At 48.1% G+C, this 24,015-nt stretch overlaps 1 protein-coding gene across 1 annotated transcript in view; it reads left to right on the top strand.

The window, feature by feature from the left end:
• The window catches only part of IGDCC3 (immunoglobulin superfamily DCC subclass member 3), a gene marked incomplete at its 3' end in the record, with an annotated part of 103,100 nt that extends 85,650 nt beyond the window's left edge, over nt 1-17,450 (top strand). The window contains exons 8-14 of the mRNA XM_080351267.1: nt 8,090-8,337; nt 8,717-8,881; nt 14,057-14,245; nt 14,697-14,801; nt 15,721-15,859; nt 16,360-16,567; nt 17,286-17,450. Coding sequence (XP_080207393.1) covers nt 8,090-8,337; nt 8,717-8,881; nt 14,057-14,245; nt 14,697-14,801; nt 15,721-15,859; nt 16,360-16,567; nt 17,286-17,450 — 1,219 coding nt within the window. The remainder of the gene's footprint in view (nt 1-8,089; nt 8,338-8,716; nt 8,882-14,056; nt 14,246-14,696; nt 14,802-15,720; nt 15,860-16,359; nt 16,568-17,285) is intronic.
• Nucleotides 17,451-24,015: the final 6,565 nt, after the last annotated feature.

Here is a 24,015-nt window from a genome sequence, read left to right as displayed (position 1 = left end):
GTTTTCTCCGAGCTAGAAGTTTTTAGAGCTCCAGGGAACTTTGTGTGTGCAGATACCGCTCAATGCAGGCTCGTGGTCTTCTAGCTCATTGCATGGGATTCTGAGACCTGGCTGCCCTTACCCTATGAACAGAGCAGAAATGGGAGAAGGGAAATTAGTGCATCTCCAGGCAGGTCAGAAGTGATCAAAGACTTTACAAACGGCCATTAAATCCAGGACGAAACTCACGCTCTGTGTCTCGCGCAGACATCTTCCCTGTGAAATCATTGCTCCTCACTGCTGGAGGAAAGTAGAAGTAGGATTTTTTGTCATGGTCATGTCTCCTGGCCAGGTCCCTGTGCCTGGAGCTATCACTACACATGCATGTGAACTGTGACTTGGTGAACGCCGCTGTAATCGTTTTCTTATGGCAATCGTTTAATGCAATTTAGCATCATTTTTTTCCACCGTGAGCTCAGATTACATTGCATCTGGCACAGGCTGGGGAAGCTCAGCCGGTTCCTGGGGCTCAGCTGACACGTGGCATCTTCTCAAGCTATAGTAACGCCATTGTAAACCTGAGCCCTAGGGCCATCCTACTTGACCATGGTGAACTTTTGGCTTCTTTCGCATTAGCGTTGGTCTACTCTGACCCCCAACTCCAGGAAAGTGGCCATTCTTGGTGGTTTCCAAAGCTGTCAGTCTGAAAAATGCCTTTGCTGGTACAGCAAAGCTGGGTCCTCCATCAACTGGAGGAAACAGATCAACGGCTGTTTTATTTCCTTTTTTTTTTCCTCTGAGCTTTTTCAAGTTGTCCTTTGTTTCATTCTCATGGGCGTGACTAAGTGCTGTAACCCACTTAGTTCCAGGCAGAATCAGTTTGTGATTATGCCTTGGATTTATCAGTCTGTTGCACTTGGAAAATATTTGTCCGTGTAAAGATGGATCTCAAATCTACTAGTAATGAAGCTACTAAACTGCACTACGAGCTTTTAAATTAGATTACATGGTTTCCTAGAAAAATTCATTTGGATTAAAACTCTGCTTAATATGGCAATAAAGGTCTGAGTGCCCCCAAAGGGATTTTTAGAAAAAAGAGTAAATCATCCCAAATCATATCATGTGCTAATTGATTGCAAAATGTGTCTTTATGAGCAACTTCGTTCTTGTAAACGAACACAGCAAGAAGTGAGGTCCAGACCTGCAGTACGTGGGGTGTTCAAGATGCTGCTCCGCTCCTCAGCTGATGGGAACACCCATCCATCAAACTGCTGCTTCACAAAGTTGTGAAGGTCCCTTTGGCATCTGAGTCCCCCTGTGTTGTCTCTGATATGCAGTAACTACAAACCCAAGGAAAGCAAACCCTCAGGATCAAGGGACTGCACAAACCCACTGTTGTTGAGATGGGACAGCAGCTTCAGGACTGGATTCACCACAGGTTGGATGTGGCTTCTGGTACGACATTGGAGCATCACTTGCTAAGCAACTTCCAGCCTTTCGGCACAGTAAAATCAGCCTCCCAGGCAGCATCTGATAAATACCTCCTCCCTCACGGTCCCTCAGATGTGAATTCTCATCACCTGATGTGTTGACGGTTTCTGGGCACATTAGCATTAAAGATCAGCCTTCTGCTGAGCCCTCTCCAGAGGTGGTTGTTATGTTTTGAAAATGCCAGCTGTGTGGGAACAAAATATCCAATCGATGATTAGCAAAAAAAAAAAAATCAAAAGCAGTTCTGGGATAGCAGATAATTGTTAATGAAAAATGCATGAGGGCTCAGGCGTAGGGAATTGTGGGGTTTTCCATTAAAAGCTGTGAATAAAAACCGCTGAAGGAGCTGACGATGGGGCTGTCGTGCCGCGCAATCCCCGGGTTGGGGACAGAGCCGGTCGCTGTTGGGGTGATGCTGCGCTGGACCACGATCTCGGATGGAGGAGCTGATGGAACCTTTTTGACTTTGATGGAGCCATCTCTATGTCCAGCAGCCGCAGGGCCTGTCCCTCTCTGCTGATCAGAGATGCTGTTTTGTCCGTGTTGTTCCTGGGTTGATTCAGATTAATTATGATCCAAATAGCTGAGAGGTGCGATGGGCATTTCCAGCAAAATTCCCACCCGACATCACCAGCCCATTGGGAAAGCAGATTGCGGTTACTGGCCGAGTTAATTGTGGGCTTGTGTAAAATCATCCTTTCTTGGCTATTACTTCAAAATTCACCAGGAAGCATGAAATAGTACTCGAATTACTGCTCTGAAAGGTTTATTGCTTTCCTTCCTTTGACCCAGTCAGGTTCAGGGGGGTAATTTTCAGCCTAGAAGTAGATCACACTGTGGGGTTTATATTGCTGTAATAGCAAGGAACAAAGGCCAACATCTTCAGAGAAGGCAGGCTCTAAATATTGATTTTCCAAGAAGATTTTATTTACAAAATGGTAATTAAGAGACTTCATTTGTTCCACCGGAAAAAGGCTTCGTTAGAACCTGGGCTCAGGTGGCATTTGCTTTCCTTGGTGACCTTTGCTTATGAACTGTCTCCTTTTAAAATTCTTCTGCGCTAGTTTGCACTTGTGTTACTGCTCTGGGCATGACTCACTTCAAGGGCCACAAATGCTCAAGGTTCATCAGGGAAAATATTCCTCCGTAAACCAACTGCAGGACATCGTTGCTTTTCTTGCATTTGTCATGTTGCTTAATTCTAGTGCAAGCACTTGGGACAGGACAACCCTTTTGGTACCAAACCGAGGGAAACTACAACCTGTTATTCACGAGGCAGCTTTTTTCGACAAAACCCATGTTAGCTGGGATGAAATGGTGCTGCTGCTGAGCCTCGTGTAGCAAATGCGATACCATTTGCAACATCCCATTTGCAGAAAACACACCATACAACCAAATCTCCATCCTGCTGGACTTCATCCTCTCCCAGGGGCACGAGAAGGAGCAGCATCCCTCACCAGCTCTGCAGACTGAGATCTGATGGACCTTTCATTGGTACCAGTGGTTCCCCGCAGCACCGTGCATCATATTGGGACCAGCAACATCCCTCCAGAAACTGCATCCCTCCATATAAAGCAGTTTGTATGGAAAGAGTTCATTCTGCTGCATAAAACAACCTGATTTCACCTGGGAAACCCTGCAGGCTATTTCATTTCTGGAAGCGTAAGAACATGCCTACAGATGGCTGGGGATGATCTGCAGTGTTCCCTTGGACCTGTGAGTGTCGCTCTTCAAGCTTTGTACCTTATTCTCAGCCTGTACAAGGCAACCTTCAAAATAAAGGGCATTTCTGTGAAATGGCAAAGAACTGGTACTGAAGGGAAAAAAGCACCGATCAGCAGCCCAGGAGCGGTTTGTTGGGTGCAGGATGGCGCAATGTGACCTGTGATACACGCAGGGCATGGCCATGGGACATCTGAATGTGGCACTGGTGGCTCTCTGGTGCTTAAAACCCTCTCTGCTGGCCGCAGCCTGCTCCCCACATTAATTTCAGCACACTCCCTCTTTTGTGCGCCCGTGTGCGCGCGCAGGCTGATCTCCTTCCAGATGGGCCCCTCTTCTTCTTTGTGTGGCTGAAGCAATGAAGAGGCTTCCTTCAGTTCTCAGACTTTTTTCAGAGGAGCCTTTGGAAAGCCGATCTCCGGTCACCGGCCCGGACCCCTGACCCGAGTCAGATCACTCATCCTGATTTGCCTCTGAACGAGGAGACAGCTTGGGAACACCGCGGCTTTCGAGCGGCCGAGACGTCTCATTTCAGCTCCAGCCGGGTGTGAATCTGCGGCGGCTCCTCTCCCCACTTCCATCAATGCCTGTCAGGGCTTTGTGCAGGGATGTGATGGAGCCCTCGGCTCGCCGAGCAGCTTTGGTGACCAGCAAAAAGCCTTCTGGCATCTCGCCTCGTCTGACGTGCTCACGGCGCTGCCGGTCTGGCACCCGCGGGAAAGTTTTCCAACAGCAGATGTCCCAAAGTGACAGATTTTTTTTTTCCCCCTGTTGACGGGAAGAAATAAAAGGACACTGCATATTTCAGATGGTTGACGCGCGGAGACGCTCTGCATCTCCTCGCACGGCAACTACATATTTTCCTTTTGTTTAAGCTTCCTTAAAAAAAAAGAAAACTACAAAAAGTAGCAAAACCCGGGAAAGCTGATGGATCAGACACTGACCCTGCGGTGTCGCATCATCTGCATCCATGGGGTGATGTGGTGGGTGAAGGTGGGAAGGACTTCTCAGTAAAGATGAAAAGGGCTGCACAGCAGAGGTGTCAGGTGGGATGATGCTGGGATTCATGTCACTCTCTGCCAGCACTTGCCCTCCTCGTTGCAGCTCCCAGCATCCCTCCGAGCTCACGCTGGGGCTTGCAGGAGCTCACAGCCTCCTTTAGAGTCTGCCTGCAGGTGTCAGAGGGACTGACAGACAGAGAAAACCCATGAAACTGGTGTTTAGATACTGAGCATTCTGCTCATCAACTTCTCCACCCTTGGTTTCTGCTCCATACCCAGGTTTATAGACACAGCTGAAAATCCAGGTGCTTTATTGACGCCATTACCTGCGCATCGTTCCAGATAACGTGGTGATGGGTGGCCAAGGCTCTTACTGCTCGATACGTCCAAACGCAGCCTTGGAAATCTCAATGAAAGCGAACTTTTCAAAGCCTAAAGCAAGCCATGTCCACTTTACAGAAAGTTATTATATTTCTTTTCTTCTAACTTGACTGTGCATGACAGTGTTTCCGGCTGCCCTGGCACCTCTGCAGAGAGGCAGCTGGGATGTCCAAGGCTCTGCCCAGCTCTGGGTCCCAGTGGCTAAGTGCTGTCCCGCTCCAGGAGCGCTGGCATCCAGCACATCACCTGTTCTGTACAAGATAAACTTTGCTGAGCCACTCATCCTCCCAGGAGAGAGACAACTTTGGCCCCAGTGTCAGCATTTGTCGGGCTTTGGAAAAGGCTGCCCAGGGCAGTGGTGGAGTCACCATCCCTGGAGGGGTTGAACAGACGTGGAGATGAGGTTCTCAGGGACGTGGGGCAGTGCCAGGGGTGGGTTAATGGTTGGACTCAATCTTTGAGGGTCTCTCCCAACCAAAGTGATTCATTGATTGTACAGTCATGCTGTTGCCATCAGGCTCCTTGCACCACTGGTTCCAACCAGGCTCCCCTCTTCTCTGCTCCCCATCTTTTCCCCTCTCCGCGCTGAGAAAATAAATACCCTTGGAGGTAGCAGAGCCTAAATACTCATCGTTCCTGGGCTACTTTGTGCTTGGGCAGCTTAACACTGCTCTCGACTCGCGTGCCAGCCCAACCGAGCTGGTCCTGGGTGCCCAGATGCACAGCGGCCGGGTGGAAATAATCCCGGCATTGACGGGGCAGAAGGAATTGCTGCTCCTTCCACACATCTGCTTTGTGCTGAGCTGCGCGTACAGCTTTTGGACGGCGTAATCCTGCCTTCTGCCATCTGTCCTCGCAGGAATCAGCCGTTGTTGACACAGTTGAGCCACACATTGAGTCCTTCCTCCCTGTGCCCCCCTCCCAGCTCTGCCTTTCTCCTTCCATTTAATCAGATACGTTGAGCCCAGTGGCTATGAGGGGAGCTTAGGGCTGATTCTCTAAAATCACCGTATCAGCTGAAACCATCACATTTGATATTCCATTTACAGTGTTTCCAAGGAAACAAAGGCACAGGACATAAATAGATGACTGTTAAACATTTGCTCGCTCACCACGGCCCTGATAATTTGCAAGGCACAAATATGAATGTTAAAAGAATAGCAATAATACATTTTAATATAGGAAGACCAATATCTTGCTGCAATTAGGAGGAATGTTTGTTCTGACATACAGGCAGCCAGTGGCAAGTTATTTATCATTTCAACTTCCCATGTACAATTTTTCATATACATAAGAGGCAGCTTTGATGATGAATCCCAAAAAGCCATGAAGTGCCCCTCGCATCAGCAGGGGCGCTTGGGATTTACTCATGTGCGGTCAAGTCCCAAATCCACCTGGAATTCACCACAGGAGAAGAAAATCATTTACTTTTCCCTAGAAGGACGCAGTGGATGCAGATTTGGTTAGGCTCAGGTAATTTCTTACAGAAAAATAGCAACCAAAAAGCTCATGTGAGCTTTGGCGTAAGCCTGAAAGATGATGCTGAAGCTTGTGGGGATCATTGTCTCGCAAACATTGTCAAGCCAGAAGCAAACCACAGTTCAAATGAACTGGACAGGACTGGAACTGCAGATGCACAAAAAGGGATTAATCCAGAATGGTGCGCATATGGGTGATGCTCAAAAATGGAAGTGGGAGCAGTGGTGAGTGGTGTTTTGTTCACACAAATTGAACCGTGTTGTTCCTGGCTTGGTTTCTGAAGAAGGGCGCAAGCCCTGAGGAGAGCAGGGCTTTCATTGATGGGTCCTTGTTTATTAACAAATGTTATTAAGAAAAGCTGTTTTGCACACTGAATGGCAAGATAGAGATAATGTCTTGCACAAACATTTCTGAATCAATATTTACTGGTAGTGTTTTAAAGATGCAGCCCTTGCACTGGCCCTGAACTTGCTCTGGTTGTACACAAGCTGGTACATCGCTGGTTTTCCCCCTCTTTGGAGATGTTTTCCACCAGCATAGCCAGTGTCTGTCTTTATCTTGGAGGCTGAAACCAGCCCCTAAGCCTGAGTGAAGGTTCCTGAGCACAGGCTGGAAGAACTGTTCTGCCTGCCCTGGGAGGGCTAACTTTGAGGCACCAGCATCAAAAAAGTGCTCAAGAGGTTTTGCAAACAAAAACCTGCGACTTGCTCCTAAGCTTTGGCTTTTGGCTCATGCTCATCATGTTTCTGAAAATGCAGAAGCAGGAGCTGAGGCTGTAACCCTGCCGGGTAAATCAGCTAATCCCGATGTTACCCTAAGACTGCTCTAATGTGCTATAATGCAATTAGAGCCTCACCAGAGGGCTTTCTGGCTGTGCTTGATTGGACTTGGCTCAGCAACCATGTGCAGTGCCTGGATGGGTCTCAACTGGTGTGTACTGGAACAAAGCCAGTTAAAGCTGGTTTGGGTGGATGGATGCACTTGCCACAGAGCTCTCTCTGTCGCGTGGCTGGGATATTCATGAATTCGGGGTTTCAGATCCTCTGTTCCCCATTCCTTGTATCCCCGTCTGGCTGTACTTGACCCACAGTCTCTGCAACTCGAGACAATCTGCCCAGTCATGGGGTCCAGGGAAAGATGCATCCACCTCCTGGGCTTTTCCTTCTGCAAAATCACCAACCCACAGCTTCCTGGAAGCTTTCTGTGGAAACAGAAGCATGGGGGATGCCGTCAGAGCCAGCATGGGGACCATGTCATAGAAAAAAGAAGAGTTTAGGTTGGAAGGGACTTTCACAGCTCATCCAGTCCAGGCCCTGCCATGAGCAGGGACACCTTCATCAGGTGGTAAGAGGCGACAGGGGCACCCTGTATCCTTCATCAAAAAAAAGGCGGTTGTGATTGCAGGAGATTCCTTTCTAAAAGGGAACAGAAGGCTCAATATGCAGGCCTGACCCACTTCTGAGGGAAGTGCTGCCTTGCCTGGGGTCAGGATTAAAGGCATAAAAAACATACTGCTCTGCTTAAAGCCATTTAGGGACATGGTTTAGTGCTAGAGTTAGGTTTTAGTTGGACTCTATGATCCTGAGGGTTTCTTCCAACCAAAATGATTCTATTCTTATGTTCTATGGGGCACCCACCACATCTCTGGGCAACCTGGGCCAGGCTCTCACCACACTCAGTGGAAAGCATTTCTTCCTCATGTCCAGCCTGAATCTCCCTCCTTTAGTTTAAAACCATCACCCCTTCTCCTATCACAACAGGCCCTGCTAAAAAGACTTTCCTCTTCTTTATTATCAGCCCCTTTTAAGTATGGAAAGGCTGCAGTAAGGTCTCCCCAGAATTTCTCTTCTCCAGCTGAACACCCCAACTCTCTCAGCCTGTCCTCCCCGCAGAGCTGTTCTAACCTTGGATCATTTCTGTGGCTCCTCTGGCCCCTCTCCTACATCTCCGTGTCTTTCCTGTACGTGGCTGGAGGGGAGGGATGTCTGCTGGTGAGCACTTGGTGAAATGCTTGTCCCTCTCGTGTCCCCATGCAGCACGCTGTCCATCTACGGGATCAACCAGGCGGATGAAGCCATCTACCAGTGCATCGCTGAGAACAGCGCCGGCTCCACGCAAGCCAGCGCTCGCCTCACGGTCCTGTGGGCCGATGGGCTGCCCGGCCCTCCGCAGAGCGTGAAGGCTGAGACGGTCTCTGCAACCACCATCCAGGTGTCTTGGAAAGAACCTCTGCAGAACACCAAGGAGATCATCGGCTACGTGCTGCACATTCGGAAAGCCGCAGGTACAGTCCTCTACCTGCTGACCGGAGCATCCCCACCCTTCCCATAATTTAGCAACATGGCCCTGGAGGTAAACTAGGTCTGCATGACAGTAGGCAGTGCTGCCACCCATGTTCTCCAACATCTCCATGTCTCTGAAGGACAAAGATGAGGCAGTAATGCTGCTGTAAATACCAAAAGGGTGGGGAGGGTGAAGCTGCGTAGTTGGATCTTGCTGCCCATTTCGGTCTCTGCAAAGTGCACAGAAACGTAAGGAGAAAATGATGTGGGCAGATTTGTATCCACAGGAGGGACCAAAATTACCACTTGCAACATCAGTTTAGTCTCTTCACCTCTTGCAAAGCCTAACGCCACTCTGTTCTCTCTCTCTTTGCACTTCAGATCCCGTAGAGATGGAGTATCAGGAGGCTGTTAGCAAGAGCACCTTCCAGCAGCTAGTGACTGATTTAGAGCCCTCCACCAGCTATAGCTTTTACATAAAGGCTTACACCTCCCGGGGTGCCAGCAAAGCCTCAGAAGTCACCGTGGTGAGCACGCTGGGAGAAGGTAAGGAATGCTTTGTGCTTGGACCATCATCAGATGCTGAAACCCGCTGTGTGTAGCAGCAGCACCAGTCACCCTGATACCCACCCTGGAGAGCTTTGGCACGTAGCCTGTGGTGTTGATGCTCCTTGTTCCTGCTCCTCCTCATGCTCTGGGATGTTGTAAAACTCTTGTATCGTTAGATGGGGGTGGACTGATTGCTTTAAGTGCAGAATCACCTCAAACGTAGCTGATGTTGTGTTGGGGTGGGGTGTGAGTCTGGCTGGTCTCATGCATCACAGCTGTTCTGGGCTTTTCCTAAACCACTCACTAAGTGCAGATTCCCTGCTCAGGCAGCTCTGGTACTCACAGCTCTGACTTGGTAGGTACAATATTTTTCTGAATTTGAATTTTTTTCTGTTTTACCGTGGGGAAATCACACTGGAGCTGAGTTGTCCTGACCTACAGGTCCCTGCCTTGGAGCAGCCTTCTGGCTCAGTGGGAAGTCAGGGTGATCTCCAACGCATTCTTCCCTGACTTGGCCTCACGGATGTGGCCACCAGTTAGCTTCTCCAGTAAGAAAGGGGGTGCTCTAATGCAGGACCCTTGGACACAGGCACCAGGCAGAAACCCCAGCCCCAGTGTGATCTCTCAGCTGGCATTTTAGGAACATTTTCCTAGAGACTCGGACCTCTCCAGCACCTCTGAATACTGGCTTGTCTCACATACTGATACTCATTTCTTAGGAGCATTGCATTGTTCTCATGAACACTCAGAAATTATGAATTTGCAGCAGAGAGGACCTTTGGTGTGAGGATGTTATTTAGGATCAAATGAAAGAGTGTGTTGGCTCTAGGTGGGGGATCCATTTCTCATTCCTTTTTCAGCTTTTGCAGATGTTTACTACAGCATTTAAGCCACAACGGCAATAAATCCTCGCCCTGCTGGGTCGTTACCCTGTGAGTTTATTTTCCTTGGTACTGTGCAGGGAACCGGTCACCCTTGGAGTTTGTTTTTCCTTCCAATTTAGAGACAGAAGGATGGACTAAGGCCCAACTTGAAACTCCTTGACCCAATGCTCTGAGTTCAGCTACTGGAGCCAGAAGCCAGCCATGCTTCACAGAGCTTGGTGTTTCTGCAGAAGTCTGGGTCAGGCTAGAGAGGACTTTTTATCATTATTACCTTCAATCATGACAGAAATAGTTAGGTATCTGGTAATGGGATCATAAATTTCCCAGCTCTCTGAAGTTTCAAGGCATCATTGTCCTGCTCTGCTATCCTTTAAAAAAGGTTTGTCCTGTGTAACGAAGCTGCAGCAATTAGCTCCCTGTTCAGGATGGACAAGCTGGCCTGGCTGAGATCCCTCAACCCCAGCTTGTGTTTATCTTGTAAGAAGATAAAAAGATATTTAAAAGCCACAGTTCTGGCTTGATTTGTTTGTTTTACTTCACTCGGGTGCCTGTTGCCTTCTGCTCCCAGAGGAGAGAGCAGGTCAGAGAGGATCTCTGAGGCTTTTGTCACCAAATCAAGGTTTCACTGCAGATTTGCTTCATCTCACAGCCAAGCCATTTCACCCTGTGCCTTCTCAGAGGAGCCACAGAAGTGATCCAAGGCTGGAGCAGCAATGCTGGGAGGACAGGCTGAGAGAGTTGGGGTGTTCAGCTGGAGAAGCTCTGGGGAGACCTTATTATGGCCTTTCCATACTTAAAAGGGGCCAATAAGAAAGATGGGGACATACTTTTTAGCAGGGCCTGTTGTGATAGGACAAGGGTCGATGGTTTTAAACTAAAGGAGGGGTGATTCAGGCTGGACGTGAGGGTGGTGAGAGCCTGTCCCAGGGTGTCCAGAGAGGTGGTGGATGCCCCATTCCTGGAGACATCCCAGGCCAGGCTGGACGGGGCTCTGAGCAACCTGAGCTGGTGAGGATGTCCCTGCTCATGGCAGGGGTGGCACTGGGGGAGCTGGGAAGACCCTACAACCCAAACTCTTCTATGGTTCTATGATTCCTAAAGTGCACAAGAGTGCTGGGGTTCCCCTGGGCTTGGGCAGCCCCGGGATCTCTTGCTAAGAGCCTTGGAAAGGGATGGGATTTTCCCAACATGCCGTGTCTTGGCATTGTCATCCCAGCTCAGCATGACGTGCATGAGAAGTGCACAGAAATGTGTGTGAAGCCCCGTGGTGGCTGGACCCTCCGTGTCACCACGTTGCCATGTCCTACCTTGCATGGAAAGGACACGGTGGGTGAATCTGCCAGCTGGAGACTGGTCTAAGTTATGCTGGTATTGTCTGGAGCCATAGTAGAGTGAAGGTCCTGAGGAGCAAGGCTCCTTTCCGAGTGGGGAGATCAGCTTCTTAGGGACAGGAATCTGCTGAGAATGCAGATGATGGTCCTTGTGGGTCCCTTCCAATTCAGGACATTCTCTGATTCTCTAATTTTGGGCCTGTCCTGTGCAGGGACAGAAGTTGGACTCGATGATCCTTCTGGGTCCCTTCCAACTCAGGACATTCTATGATTTTATGAATGCATTTGGCTGAAGCCTCCAACACTTTGTGGAAGTGCGGTGCTCCTTCCTTTGTGCTGGGGACAATTTTGGATGGAAAGGTGAAGGGAAGATGCAGTAGAGAAACCTCCCAAGTGAACCTCATCCTCCATAAACCTCTCTTGCTAGAAAGGTCCTCCTGTCGCCTCCCTACTCGTCTCCTTTATGCTGTTTCACAAGTGCCATGGTATTTTAAATCTCAAACTCTCTCTGCTTCATTAAGCAGCACACACTCCTTGTTCTTGTCTTTTAATGCTTTTTAGGATTTTCTCCAGGACTTTTTGACATTTCTCTAGGATGAAGACTGTTCCTTTAGTCATCTTCGGCTAAAGACGCCTTCAAGAAGAAAGTTGAAATGACCTGGGGAAAATTCCAAACAGCACAGAAGAGGAAAACAAGTATCCCAGTCCTTAGCATGAGGGAGATGCCTTACTTATAGTAGATCTGTATTATGCCTTATATATACTTCTGTGAAGCACATATACACTACTGTGTGTGCATATTTTTAAACATACACACAGATATACTCCATTTGTATACACTTATTTGTGTAATAATATTATAAACAGCGCATGCATTCTGCGAGTGCATACATATAATCAATATTATGCATATATATATATACTCAAAGTTTGAATAAATACTATATATTCCATGCTTTGAAGGAGAGAGATTCTTGTGGTTTTTGTTAAATGTAAGGCTCTGCAGCCCTAAAATAAAGCCAACTTCACAAATCAGGATGGCCCACATCAGTGTTTCTTTGTCCATGGGATAATGTGATTTCCCTTTCTGTGGCATTTTCACTCCTGATGCTTGAAGCAAGAGTCCAATTTCTCAGAGTGGGGATCCAGACTATCTCTAGTTTTGCCCCAGAGAGAACTGGGAAAATTAGAAATCCAAAAAAGAGTATTTAATTGGATTGCAAAAAATACGCATCCTTGGGAAGAATGATATGTTCTGGTATAAATAGAAATTGCTCTGTGTTCTGCACCCAGAAGTTGCTTAGTGTGGCCTTCCCATTGATGAAATGCACATCAGAATAAATCCTAGCAAGATGAAAATACTTCAAGCCTTTTTTTTTTTTCCCATTTGCAGCACTCAGGCAGGATGGGATCTCGTTATCCTGCCCCGGGACAGCTGAGTTCTTCCTCCTGAATCCCCATGGAGATTCTCACCAGTCAGCAGGGCTTTGCTCCTCTTACTGTGTATGTTTGGTGGGCTTCAGGCAAAGCCCCTGGAACCTGCAGGAGAGCATCACTTTGGGAAGGGACAGGCTCGCCCAGACCATCCTGCTCACCAGGAGATATGTTTTTCCTTTCCCTAAATCTCCTTGGGGGAAAGCTGGAGCTCCCCATGCCTGGGAAAAGGCAAACAGTTGTGCTATGGGGTTTTGCCTTTGCTGTTAGGTGGAGGAAATGCCCTTTTTAGCTTGTCAGTCTTAGACTGATGTGGCCACATTTCACTATCGCTCAGTAAATGGTTGTGCTGAACTCTCTGCCAAAGGACACCATCAAGGCTGGGTGTGCACGGCTCATCCTTTAGAGACCCTTTGGGGAAAAAAAAAGACAAAAAGCAGCATCGGTCCAAGGCAAGCCCAGGAATCTTTATATTTGGGAACTTCTGAGCTTGTAATCACATGGGATTGGAAAAATAGCTCTGTCGTAAAGCCTGGAGGCTGCTGAAGAAGCAGGGCTGTTCTGCTCAGTGCTTTTGCTGCAGGGTTTAGCCGAGCTTGTAGAGCAGCACTCAAAGACCCTTCTCTCTCCCGGTGCTGGGGAGTTTTGTGGAATGAGGTGAAAAAAATCACCAGTGAAATGTCCTGCTGTGACACATCTCTGTCCTGGTGCTGTCAGAAGAGAAGGAAGGAGATTTTGGGGGAAATTTGGTCCTCTGTGCCCCTGCGCTGTGCAGGGACAGGGCGTGTGTAGAATTAACTTCTGGAAACCCCAGATATCTGTGTCAGAAGAAAACTGGCTTTGGTTTGCAAGTCTTTGCCTCTCAGCCCAGGCTGATGGGGCAGGATGGGGCCAGGCAGCTTTCTGGGGATTAAATGGCTGTGACACCCCCACCCTGAGAATGAGGGCAGAGTTTGGGGGCATTGACTGGAGCAATAAGTGTCCTGGTGGATGAAGATGCCCAAATTCTCTTCTAAATCCCCAGCACAGAGTCACAAACCTCCCTCCTAATGGGAAGAACAAGCTCCCGCACACCCTGCAAGCCAGCGCAGGTACCTAGCAGACTTTTAAGAGAGATGTCTCCAGCTCCATCCCTTCTGGTTCCTTCCTCCCTAGGGGATTAATCACTCCAAAAGGTCCTCAGTACCCTCAGGGTGAGGGCAGAAAAGTGGAATTTGGGAATGCATTGCCAAAGTCACTGCATTCTTGCCCTGACCTGAGCGGGCTGAGCATCAGATTGCAACTGGAATGTGAAAGTAGCCTCTTACCTTGCTGAACTGAACAGAAGAAACCCTTAGAAACACATTACAGCTCCCAGAAGAAGTTCAAAGCTGTTTAAAGCAGGATCTGGTCTGATCTGATTTTTTTCTCTATCTCTTCTAGCATGTTCTTTGGTGTGGTCACCACAGGGAACAGCTCCTGGGGAATTTTTTATCACACAGAGTCAAAAAGCATGCAACCCACTGTTTTTCTCTCTGTTGCAGTCCCAGCCATACCATCCCTCTTTATTAAAGTCATTAACAGCACCACCGTCCAGGCTACGTGGGAACCCTCCATCAAGCTGGGTCAGCACGAAGGCTTCAAGCTGTATTACCGCAAGGTCCACCTCTCCCAGTACACAGGTCCGGTGCTGCTGCCCAGCAACGTCACGGCATATAACATTACCCACCTGGGTGAGTACAGTGACAGCTTGAAGGCTTCAAATTGTGCCAGGGGAGGTTTAGATCAGATATTGGGAAAACTTATTCATAGAAAAGGCGGTTGGGCATTGGAACAGGCTGCCCAGGGCAGTGGTGGAGTCACCATCCCTGGAGGGGTTGAACAGATGTGGAGATGGGGTTCTTAGAGACACGGGTTAATGATACAGTAAGTTAATGGTTGGACTTGATGATCTTGAGGGTCTCTTCCAACCAAAATGATTCTATGATTCTATGATGGGTTGCATGGCTACTAAACAGAAGATGCTGCAGCTCTGCCCTAAGTTTTTGGAGCGCTTTCCCAGTTCCTGTTTGCAGCATCTTGTGTGCATTTGGCAAGATGTGCGTCTTCTAAATAAGCATAACTCAGGGAGAAAACACTAATGATTAAACCTGAAATACCTTTCTTGTGTCTCCATCAAAACAGATGCGTCAGTGGTGTATGAAGTCAAGCTCCTCGCCTATAACCAGCATGGGGATGGAAATTCAACTGTCCGCTTTGTGTCCTTGAGGGAAACTGTGGAGAGGACAGGTGAGATGGGACATTGGTGGTTTGTGAAAAGTATTTGGCGGGAGCGTGGTGAGACCAGACACATTCCCCAGACATCTGGGGCTCTACCCCGCATCTCATCTTCAGCCACTCATTTATTTTCAGCATCACAAATGATGAAGCAAAACTCTGCAGGGGTGGGACCACCTGGTGCTGGTCAGGGTGGTCTCCTTGCCACGTGGCTTGCACCGTCCCCATGTATAAGCTAAGAGCTGCTGTCCTCAAGCAAGGTGTGATGCACTGAGCATCTCTGCTCTCCTGGAGCTCTCTTGGATATTTTGACCTTCCCTGGTGCTGGGAAGAGAGGACACGTGGCTTTGGAAAGAGGGGCTGCAAGGCATGAGCACTGCGTTACATGGCAGAAAAGGGGAAATCTCTAGAGGGAATCTCTAACTGATCACACCTTTCATATTCGTCTATATGTAAGAAAACATCTTGCTGATCTTGGAAGCCTTTTAAGCCTTCCAGTGGGAATATCTTCCAGAGACAGTTATTACTGCTCTGTCTATGTTGGAGTAAATAGTAATCTCATTGGCATCTGCTTACTCAGTGCTTTCCATCAGGTACCAGCCTGCTCTGGTAGCTGCCTCTCACCTCAGACACGGGGGTTTGTAAAAATTAACATCAGACTTGGTTTTATTCATTAATAGCGTCTAATAACAGCAGCCTGGGTAATGGGGCTGGCTGTCTATGGACCTTCCAGTCCTGTGCTTGCTGGTACCGCCTTGCTGGGGTACCAGGAGCAGGGGAGCTGCTTTGGTGACCCACCCAGGCCCCCATGCTGCTATCCTCTTCCCCTGCTTATGGCCCAGGGTCCCACTTTTGCTCTGGGCCCCCCAAAAGCTGGAGGACCAAGAGGCAAAGAGCACCACTGACCCCCTCTCCTCTTTTTTTCTGGCAGTGCTGAATCCCCCTTGCGACTGCATGAAGGACGAGCAGAACAATAAGACCTCCACGACCGGCATCATCATTGGGATCCACATCGGTGTCACATGCATCATATTCTGTGTCCTCTTCCTCATGTTTGGGTACAGAGGAAGGTAGGGCTTGCTTGCTAAGGATGGTGGTCCTAGTGCCGTGTGGGTGTCCCCGCAGGGGTCTTGCACCCCCAGTGTGATCATAGAATCAAGGAATGGTTTGGGGTGAAAGGCACCTTAAAGATCATCTAGTGGCAACCCCCCTGCCATGAGCAGGGACATCTTCAAACAGATCAGGTTGCTCAGAGCCCCGTCCAGCCTGGCCTTGAACACTTCCAGGGACAGGGCATCCACAGCTTCTCTGGGCAGCCTGTGCCAGGGCCTCACCACCTCGTGGGGGAGAATTTCTTCCTTATATCTAAACACCTTTGTGATAATGGACTGTTTCCCACACAGATCTCAGGGGACACATCCTGTGGCATGGAATTGCACAGGTGGTGTCTATATGACTTTATAAGAGGGATTTAAGGAGTGAAGGAACATAGCACAGGGATAACACAGACTCAGGATTGGGGGAGACACTGGCTTTGCTCACCTTCAGGCCCTGCCTCTTTGTTTTTCAGGCTGCTGATGTGCAAAAACGTGCAGGAGCAGCTCTCAACCCCACAGATCCCCAGGAGCCAGCGGAACGCCACGGGCCTCGTCCTGAATGGAGCCGCTCGCAGGGACAGGGATGAGCGAGACTTGAATGGAAAGCAGTTGGATATGAACGAGCTGGAGAGGTTATTCCCAACATCCGCATCCCAGGAGCAGCAGGATAAGGGAATGACGGTAAGTCCAGCAGCACACAACGGGATCACGCCCAGGGAATGCAGGTGCAGTGGCGTGTCTGAGAGGATCAGTGATCCACCATTGTCACTGTGTTATCATAGAATCATGGAGTAGGTTGGGTTGGGAGGAACCTTCCCACCTCCCCCAGTGCCACCCCTGCCATGAGCAGGGACATCTTCACCAGCTCAGGTTGCTCAGAGCCCTGTCCAGCCTGGCCTGGGATGTCTCCAGGGATGGGGCATCCAACACCTCTCTGGGCATCCTGGGACAGGCTCTCACCAGCCGCATTGTAAAAAATTTCTTCCTCATGTCCAGCTTGAATCTCCTCTCCTTTAGTTTAAAACTGTCACCCCTTGTCCTATCACAACAGGACCTGCTAAAAAGTTTGTCCTCATATTTCTTATCAGCCTCTTTTAAGTACAGAAGTATTTAAGTCTGCACTAAGGTCTCCCCGGAGTTTCTCATCTCCAGCTGAACACCCCAACTCTCTCAGCCTGTCCTCCCAGCAGAGCTGTTCCAGCCTCAGATCATTCCTGTAGCTCCTTGGCCCCTCTCCAGCAGGTCCATGTGTGTCCTGTGCTGAGGAACCAGAGCTGGCCCAGCACTGCAGGGGGTCTCACAGAGCAGAGGGACAGAGTCACCTCCTGACCTGCTGCCCACGCTCCTGCTGCAGCCCAAGATGCGACTGACCTTCTGCATTGTCCCTTTCTCTTGCCAGGTGTCTCACAGCCCCCCAGCAACCCATGACGACACCCAGATATCCACCCTCCCTCTGGATGAGTTCAGCATCATCGAGGAGCAGCCAGACCCCCTCCCAAACCGCCCCCACAGCGGCAGCCCCCCAGCTCCGGCTCCTGACCATGGTCCCGCCAATGAAGGATAAAACTGCCAAGACTCGAACCCTCTTGTAGGAGTTACCAGAAACCAAACCCACGGCTGGTGATGTCTTTACAACGAGTCGTCAATCTCAGGTCAATTGAAGATTTCTACGGTCTGATTTTTATTTTTTTGTTTTGCTTTATTTTTATATATATATATATATATAAAAATATATATATGTGTATACAGCCTTTTGGAAACTCTTGTGAAGTTTATCTTTCTGACCTCTCTGGGGCCTCTCGGTGTTTTTTCCGATGATGGCTTTATCAAGACTGGTCATGATGCATTTTCCCTGCAGCTGCTACGTAAAAGACTCCTTGGCAGAGTTTTTGGCAAACTCTCCCATCTCTGACAGACTGGGAATACTCTGGAGCCTCCTCTTGGCATCCCAGACTTTTTCCTGATCAGCAGCTTTAGGACTACTTTTTTGGATCTATTTTTTATTTCCAGAAGACTGGATTCAGAGAAATCCTTCTAACTTGACTCCAAAAATTGAGGCCTGGGAAGGCCATCTCTCCATGGATTTGATGATTTTGTACACTTTCGCTATTTCTCAGGATAATTTTTTTGCTGATGGACTCAAAATAATATGAAAAAGAAAAAGTAAAAAAAAAAGTGTGTGTGTCAAAGGATGCCTGCCTGAGGGCTACTGAAAGACTTGGACAGACAACCCGAGTGAACTCAGAACCTACCTCAACCGGAATGAATGTCTTCTGGGAAGCAGAAATACCTGCGTCTTCCTTCGTCTTCAACAAAAAAAAACAAGTAGCATAGCACTTGGTCAGTACAAGCTTGGTCCTACCTCAGCAGTCACGCTCGGTACCTGCTGCCTCGGTGGTTTTCTTGTCATCGTTCCCATTTAAAGCACTTCCAAACCTTGAAAGCAATGTTCTACCTCAAGAGTGTGTGTGTTTGTGTGCGTGTGTCCTCTCCTCTCCCCAATTCCTGCCTCTCCCACTCAGCCCCACACCAAGAAAGATGCTTCACTGTTGTTATGAGCTTTACTTTTAGGCATGGAGCAGGGCTCCGGTGGGATCTTTGTGTAGTGGAGATTCATATCATGGTTTTTCGTTTTACTTTAAAGACTGTTGAGGCCACCGCAGCCACACAGCTCGGTGCCCTGTGGCTCGCTGGCACTGTTGCTCTTGCAGGGCCAAATTTGGCTGCCGTGGTCCATCCTGAGTGTATTGAGGGTCCATCTCCCCAAGGCTGATTCCCCATGGGATGATTCATGGCATGCATGGGCACAAGCAGCATCATGCACCCCTGGGAGGTGGGAACCTGATCATCACCATCTTGTCCGTTCCAAGCTCACCCGGCCATCAGGAGCAGCTACAAGGAAACCCTGATATGGCACTTCCCAAACCCCTGGAGATGCTGCTGAGCTGCTTCTAGCTCCTCCAGCATGTTTCCAGTAAGCAAGGGCTCGTCCCAGGATGGGCTGAGCTGAGAAGCGCTCATTTCCCTGGGAGGAATGAGGCAAGGAGGGTTCCCAGGTGGCTATGGCCCACACCAGAGGATGCCCTTCCCCATGCCCAGGGTGGGCAGAGGAGCTCCCGACACCAAAGAGAGGGTTCATGCATGATCCTCACCCTCCAGGGACCACCACCAATGTGCCACCGTGGTTTTTGGGTTGTCCTTGTGAGTCAGTGTGTGACCAGCATCGTCCATGGGGACATGGACATTGGCCAGCTGGTGCTGGAGGGCAGCAGCCCTTTCCCCGTCATGTGGGTTGGTTAAAACTGGGTGAATGTGAAGGTGTAGGTGGTGGTAAGTCAAACGTCACCGTGTTCAGAAGGAAAAGTGAAAGGAAATGAGTTTAACAAAAAAAAAAAAAAAGGTATTTTTTTTTAAAGGTACCAGTGGAGGAGTCCCTTGTGTCAGAAATATCCTCATCACCTTCCTGTTTGGCAACAGGATGCTACTGATAATGGTGTAAATAATACAATATACGGGACGATAAGGCAAACGTCTCTCCCCCTGTGGGGTGTCCTGGTGTGGGGCTGGGCTGCCGAGTGGGACTTGGTCCTTCCCAACCTCATCAACCAGCTTGGCCCAGATGTAACAGCATCGACCTCGAGAGCAAGGAGCTCTTGAAGCTTGGCGTTCGTTAAATGCGGTCCCATTAAAACTCCTCCTCCTGCAAACATTTGACAGGACAGAAAAGATGTGAAGGGTTACATTTATGCATTAAATCCCCAAATAGCCTCTTCCCACCCCACCAAAGAGACTAAATGGGCGGTCAGACCGATATCAAAGAAATCCCAGTCTCCTCTTGCCATCCCACTCCAGCCCAGCTTTTTATTTTATTTTGTGTGTGTGTGTGTAATGCCGACGTTCACATTGAATAAGTACTGTTGCCAAAGTGAACACAGAATTTAGACTAGCTTTCAGCTCAGACTCCTGGAGCTGTGAACATGCTATTAATTTAATATCATATTATTGTGATATTGTAATAGTAACAAGTATTTGTCACTTCTTCCTTTTATTAAAGGGAAATGCTGTGCCATTTGACTAGTTGAAATATAATAGTATCTCCAGAATAGAGCTTTTTCTTTTTCTGTTTTATTTTTTTTGTTATTATGCAGAAATGTGATGGCTTAAACCAATGCAGATTATGTTTTGGTTTGAGATGGTTAAAATGGATGTAAATCTTTAAAGACTATTTTTTAGATGTTTAGCTTTTCCTCTTTTTCGGGGTTTCTTTTCCGCTCTTGTCAATCTGTACTCTTGGTACCTGCCACAGTCAGTTGCGGCAGGTCAGTCCCTGAAGGGATGAGGCTGAAATCTGGAGACCCAGCAGGGGAACGTGGTCTTCCCTGAATTATCCAAGCCTCCCAAGTCCACAAAACTGGGCAAAAAAAGCCCCTCTCAAAACAACACATTCTGGCTTTGTGCCTGTGGAGTATCATCTCTAGCTGCCACTTAGCTGGAGAAGCGACATTAACAGCCTCTCTTGCCTGAGCCGGGCTTGGGCAAAGCTGTGCCCACCAAAAATCTGGGAAAAACATCACCTGGTGTACGTCTGGCCTTTAATCTGTAAAAGAAGAAGGAAAAAAGAACAAAAAAACACCCAAACAACCCAGCTTGTGTTTGGTTTCAGTGTGGAGCACAGTTTCAAATCTGTTCTTGGCTCATCCAAAGTGCTGCCCCATGTTTGAGGGAAACCGCCAGGTTTTTATTCTGTGCTTGAGGCGTAGTTGTACTTGAGTAGACATGTTGTACTTAAGTAGACATGTTGTACTTGGGTAGACACATTGTACTTGAGTAGACATGTACTTAAGTAGACGTTGTACTTGGGTAGACACATTGTACTTGGGTAGATGTGTTGTACTCAGGTAGACACGTGCTTGAGTAGACATGTTGTACTTGGGTAGAAATGTTGTGCTTGGGCAGACGTGTTGTACTGGGGTAGCCGTTGTACTTGGATAAACACGTTGTACTTGGGTAGACACAGTGTCCTTGAGTTCACACGTTGTACTTGGATAAACACATTGTACTTGGATAAACACGTTGTACTTGGATAAACATGTTGTACTTAAGTAGACGTGTTGTACCTGGGTAGACGTAGGACTGGAGTGTGCTGCCAGTGGTTTGGATGCGGTTTCACAGGTGTCAAAAATGCTCATCCATGGTCTTCCATGAGCACATACCCTTTTCAATGAATCAGAGGCTTCTTCAAAGGGATCTTCAGGCTTTGTCCAGGCTGTTGGTTGAGCAGGAGCATCGTTGCTCTGGGAGTGCCTCCCCGTGCCCCTGGCATTCCCTTCACCTCAATAATTCATTTACACACCGCAAGCATTTAAGCAACAGCTTACCACGTTTCTTTTAAGTTTGTTTTCTTTTCCCTCTTTTCTTGATGGGAGGAGTCAGAGAGTTTTATCCAGAGATAAAAGTGCTGGATAATGGGCAGGTGTTTGATCCATCACAAGCCACTGGCAACCGCCCACATTTGGGGTAGAAATCTCATCCTCTAGTATTTTTTTTCCAATGAAATAACTCCACAAATTCAACTCACTGCCTTTTCTGGGCAGATCCAAAAAAACCCCACCCAAACAACAGCAACCCTCTTACTTTTCTGGTGATGGTGAGATGAAATTACAGCAAGGAATAAACTATCCAAAAACTGATATTTTTTTGTTGTTTTTTTGGTAACCCATAATGGGCACAACCTCTTCTTGGAGCTCTCACGTTTACCAGAGATGGCTGCTACCTCAGGGACAGTATCCACATTGTCTTTAGTTGAACAGGGAATAGTTTTATGCTGTGACAGGGTATTTTCCTGCTGTTGGATTCAGGTATTTATTTGTCTGCCATATCTTTCTTCTTCCTTGTTTTGTAAAGACGCTGAAATATTTTTAAGTGCTGGACCAGTCTGGGAATTTTAAAGCTTCCACCCAAGATTATACCAAGGGACTGTACATTTTTAAGTTGGCGATAATAGAGGAAAGAAGCTACAAAGTGTTGTCACTTCTGGATGGTGAAGGGATGATTTATTTTTTGCTGCCCGTGGGGTTATTTCTCCAAGAAAACCATCCCATGGCATTTCGGGGGACTCAGTGCTGTGTCTGAATCCTCTCTGAGCTGACTGACAGCACTTAAGTCTGAGAAGATCGTTTAAAAAAGAGGAAATTAAAAGCTTATGAAAATAAACAGTGGCGGCACGGGGGGGGAGCTACTTACTGACTTCATCTGTGCAAACAGTATTTGGAAATCTATCCCTCCCCGAGAAGGCAGAGTAAAGATCCTATCAAGCAACTTGATGCCTGCTCATTTATTTTCTTCACCTGTCAAATTAAAAAGAAAAAAGAAAAGGGAAAGATGCTTGGGCTGGAGCTGCGGGCAGGGAGATGGTTTTGTGTGAAGTACCAGCATCCCCAGCACCAAAACACTGGAAATCGGTGAAATGGCTCCAGTTTTATTCCGAGACCAGAGTCTGAGCTTCGGCATCTTGTACGAAGAAGGGACAGGGCCGGTGCAAAGCCCAGCGAGTCGGGGAAAAGCTGAATTTCACGGGGCTTTGGATCAGGGTCTTACTTACAAAGCAAAGAGGGATTTTTCCTTTGATCGTATTTCCATCATTTAAACTTGCAATGTCTTTGTGTTTATAATAATGGTAAAGACGATGCTAAACCTTTGTCCCAGTCCTCTTTGGGAATCAACCGTTAAGAGTAATATTAAAAACCCAAATTACAAAGCACTTTTCTACTGTTTATTTTCTACCTTTCTTACTTTGAACTGTCTTGATATTTGAAATCCCACTGATCCTACGATTGTTAGCTCTGTATAAAAAAAAAAAAGATAATAATGAAATAAAATGCAGGTTTTTTTGTAGTTTGCTCTGTTTAGATTTTAGCCTGTGGCTACTTGTACAAGAATAATAAAGCTAGAATAAATGAGCTTGAGTGGCTCAGCCTGAGTGGTGGTTTCTTCATGGTCGGTGGTAGTGTGGGGACCACACGGTGGCTCCAGGCACTGTCACTTTATGGGTGGGGTGGTGAATTTGGCTCCTACCAAAGAGCAGCTTCCACAATGGAGTTTTTAAGGGCTGAGGACTTACACGTTTTTTTGCTGGTTTGCTCATAAAGCTCAGGCCGAGCTGTCAGCTGGAGTGCTGGGGACGGCTGGTGGCTCTTTGGCAGCTGGGGACGGGGTTGGGACGAGGAGCTCCTGGGGTGACACCTCGTGCTCGGAGGTGCAAATTAATTCCCAATTAATCTTGGCTCTTGCTCAGCTGGTGCTGCCATCTGCTTTTCCCATCGCCTCAGGTGCCAACAGGACATCATTTACCTGGGGACTCATTGCAGGACTGTGACCCACAACTGTCCCCTGTGCTGCCTGGGGACAGGAGGGTGTCGATGCTGGGTCCATTTTCTTTAATCCACCGTGGTAGGGGGATAACGGTGATTTTTTGGGGGTCAGCTGAACCTATGGGGACACAGCCACAGCCCTGCAGCGACCGAGGCAGCCTGGCCAGCTCACACCAGTCTGAATTACGATATCTCCCTTATTTTTGGACTGTTTCAGCTGCGTTTTCAGGCGTTACCTGCGCAGAGACAGGGAAGGGAGCTGGAGCTGCTACCTCTCCATGGACCTCAAGCTGCAGGACCTGGCTGTCCAGCTCACTCCAAGCATCAATTCACCACCAAAATTAAAATTTTGCAATGCCTTTGGCTTTCTCCAGATCATTTTAGGGTTTTTTTTCTTGCTTCATTTTCACCATCTGCAGCCAGAAAGTCCCTCCCAACGCAAGGGCGGCTTTGGGAAAACAGTTATCAATGAGTTCACCGGAGGAACAGCCCCCGTCCTCTCCTCCCGATGCCAAAGGATGGTCAAAGCAAAAGGCTGTGGGGAATAAATGAGTGAGACCGAGTCCAGCAGCACTTTCCAAAGAGGTTTCAATAAGGAGGTGAGTGAGAAGATGCTTCAAACAACTCCCTGAAGCTCCTGAAACTGCTAAATTGCAGCACGAATTGTCTAAACGTATACTTCATAATAAATATAGGCATAAAAACTGATTTTGTTTCCCAGTGGCAATGCAAGAGGTTAAAAAAAATCAGAGCTCACTT

The sequence above is a fragment of the Nesoenas mayeri genome (assembly GCF_963082525.1).
Source record: "Nesoenas mayeri genome assembly, chromosome: 11".
NCBI lineage: Eukaryota > Metazoa > Chordata > Aves > Columbiformes > Columbidae > Nesoenas > Nesoenas mayeri.
The sequence above is the reverse complement of the archived record's forward strand: the minus strand, read 5'-3'. Positions and strand labels throughout refer to the sequence as shown.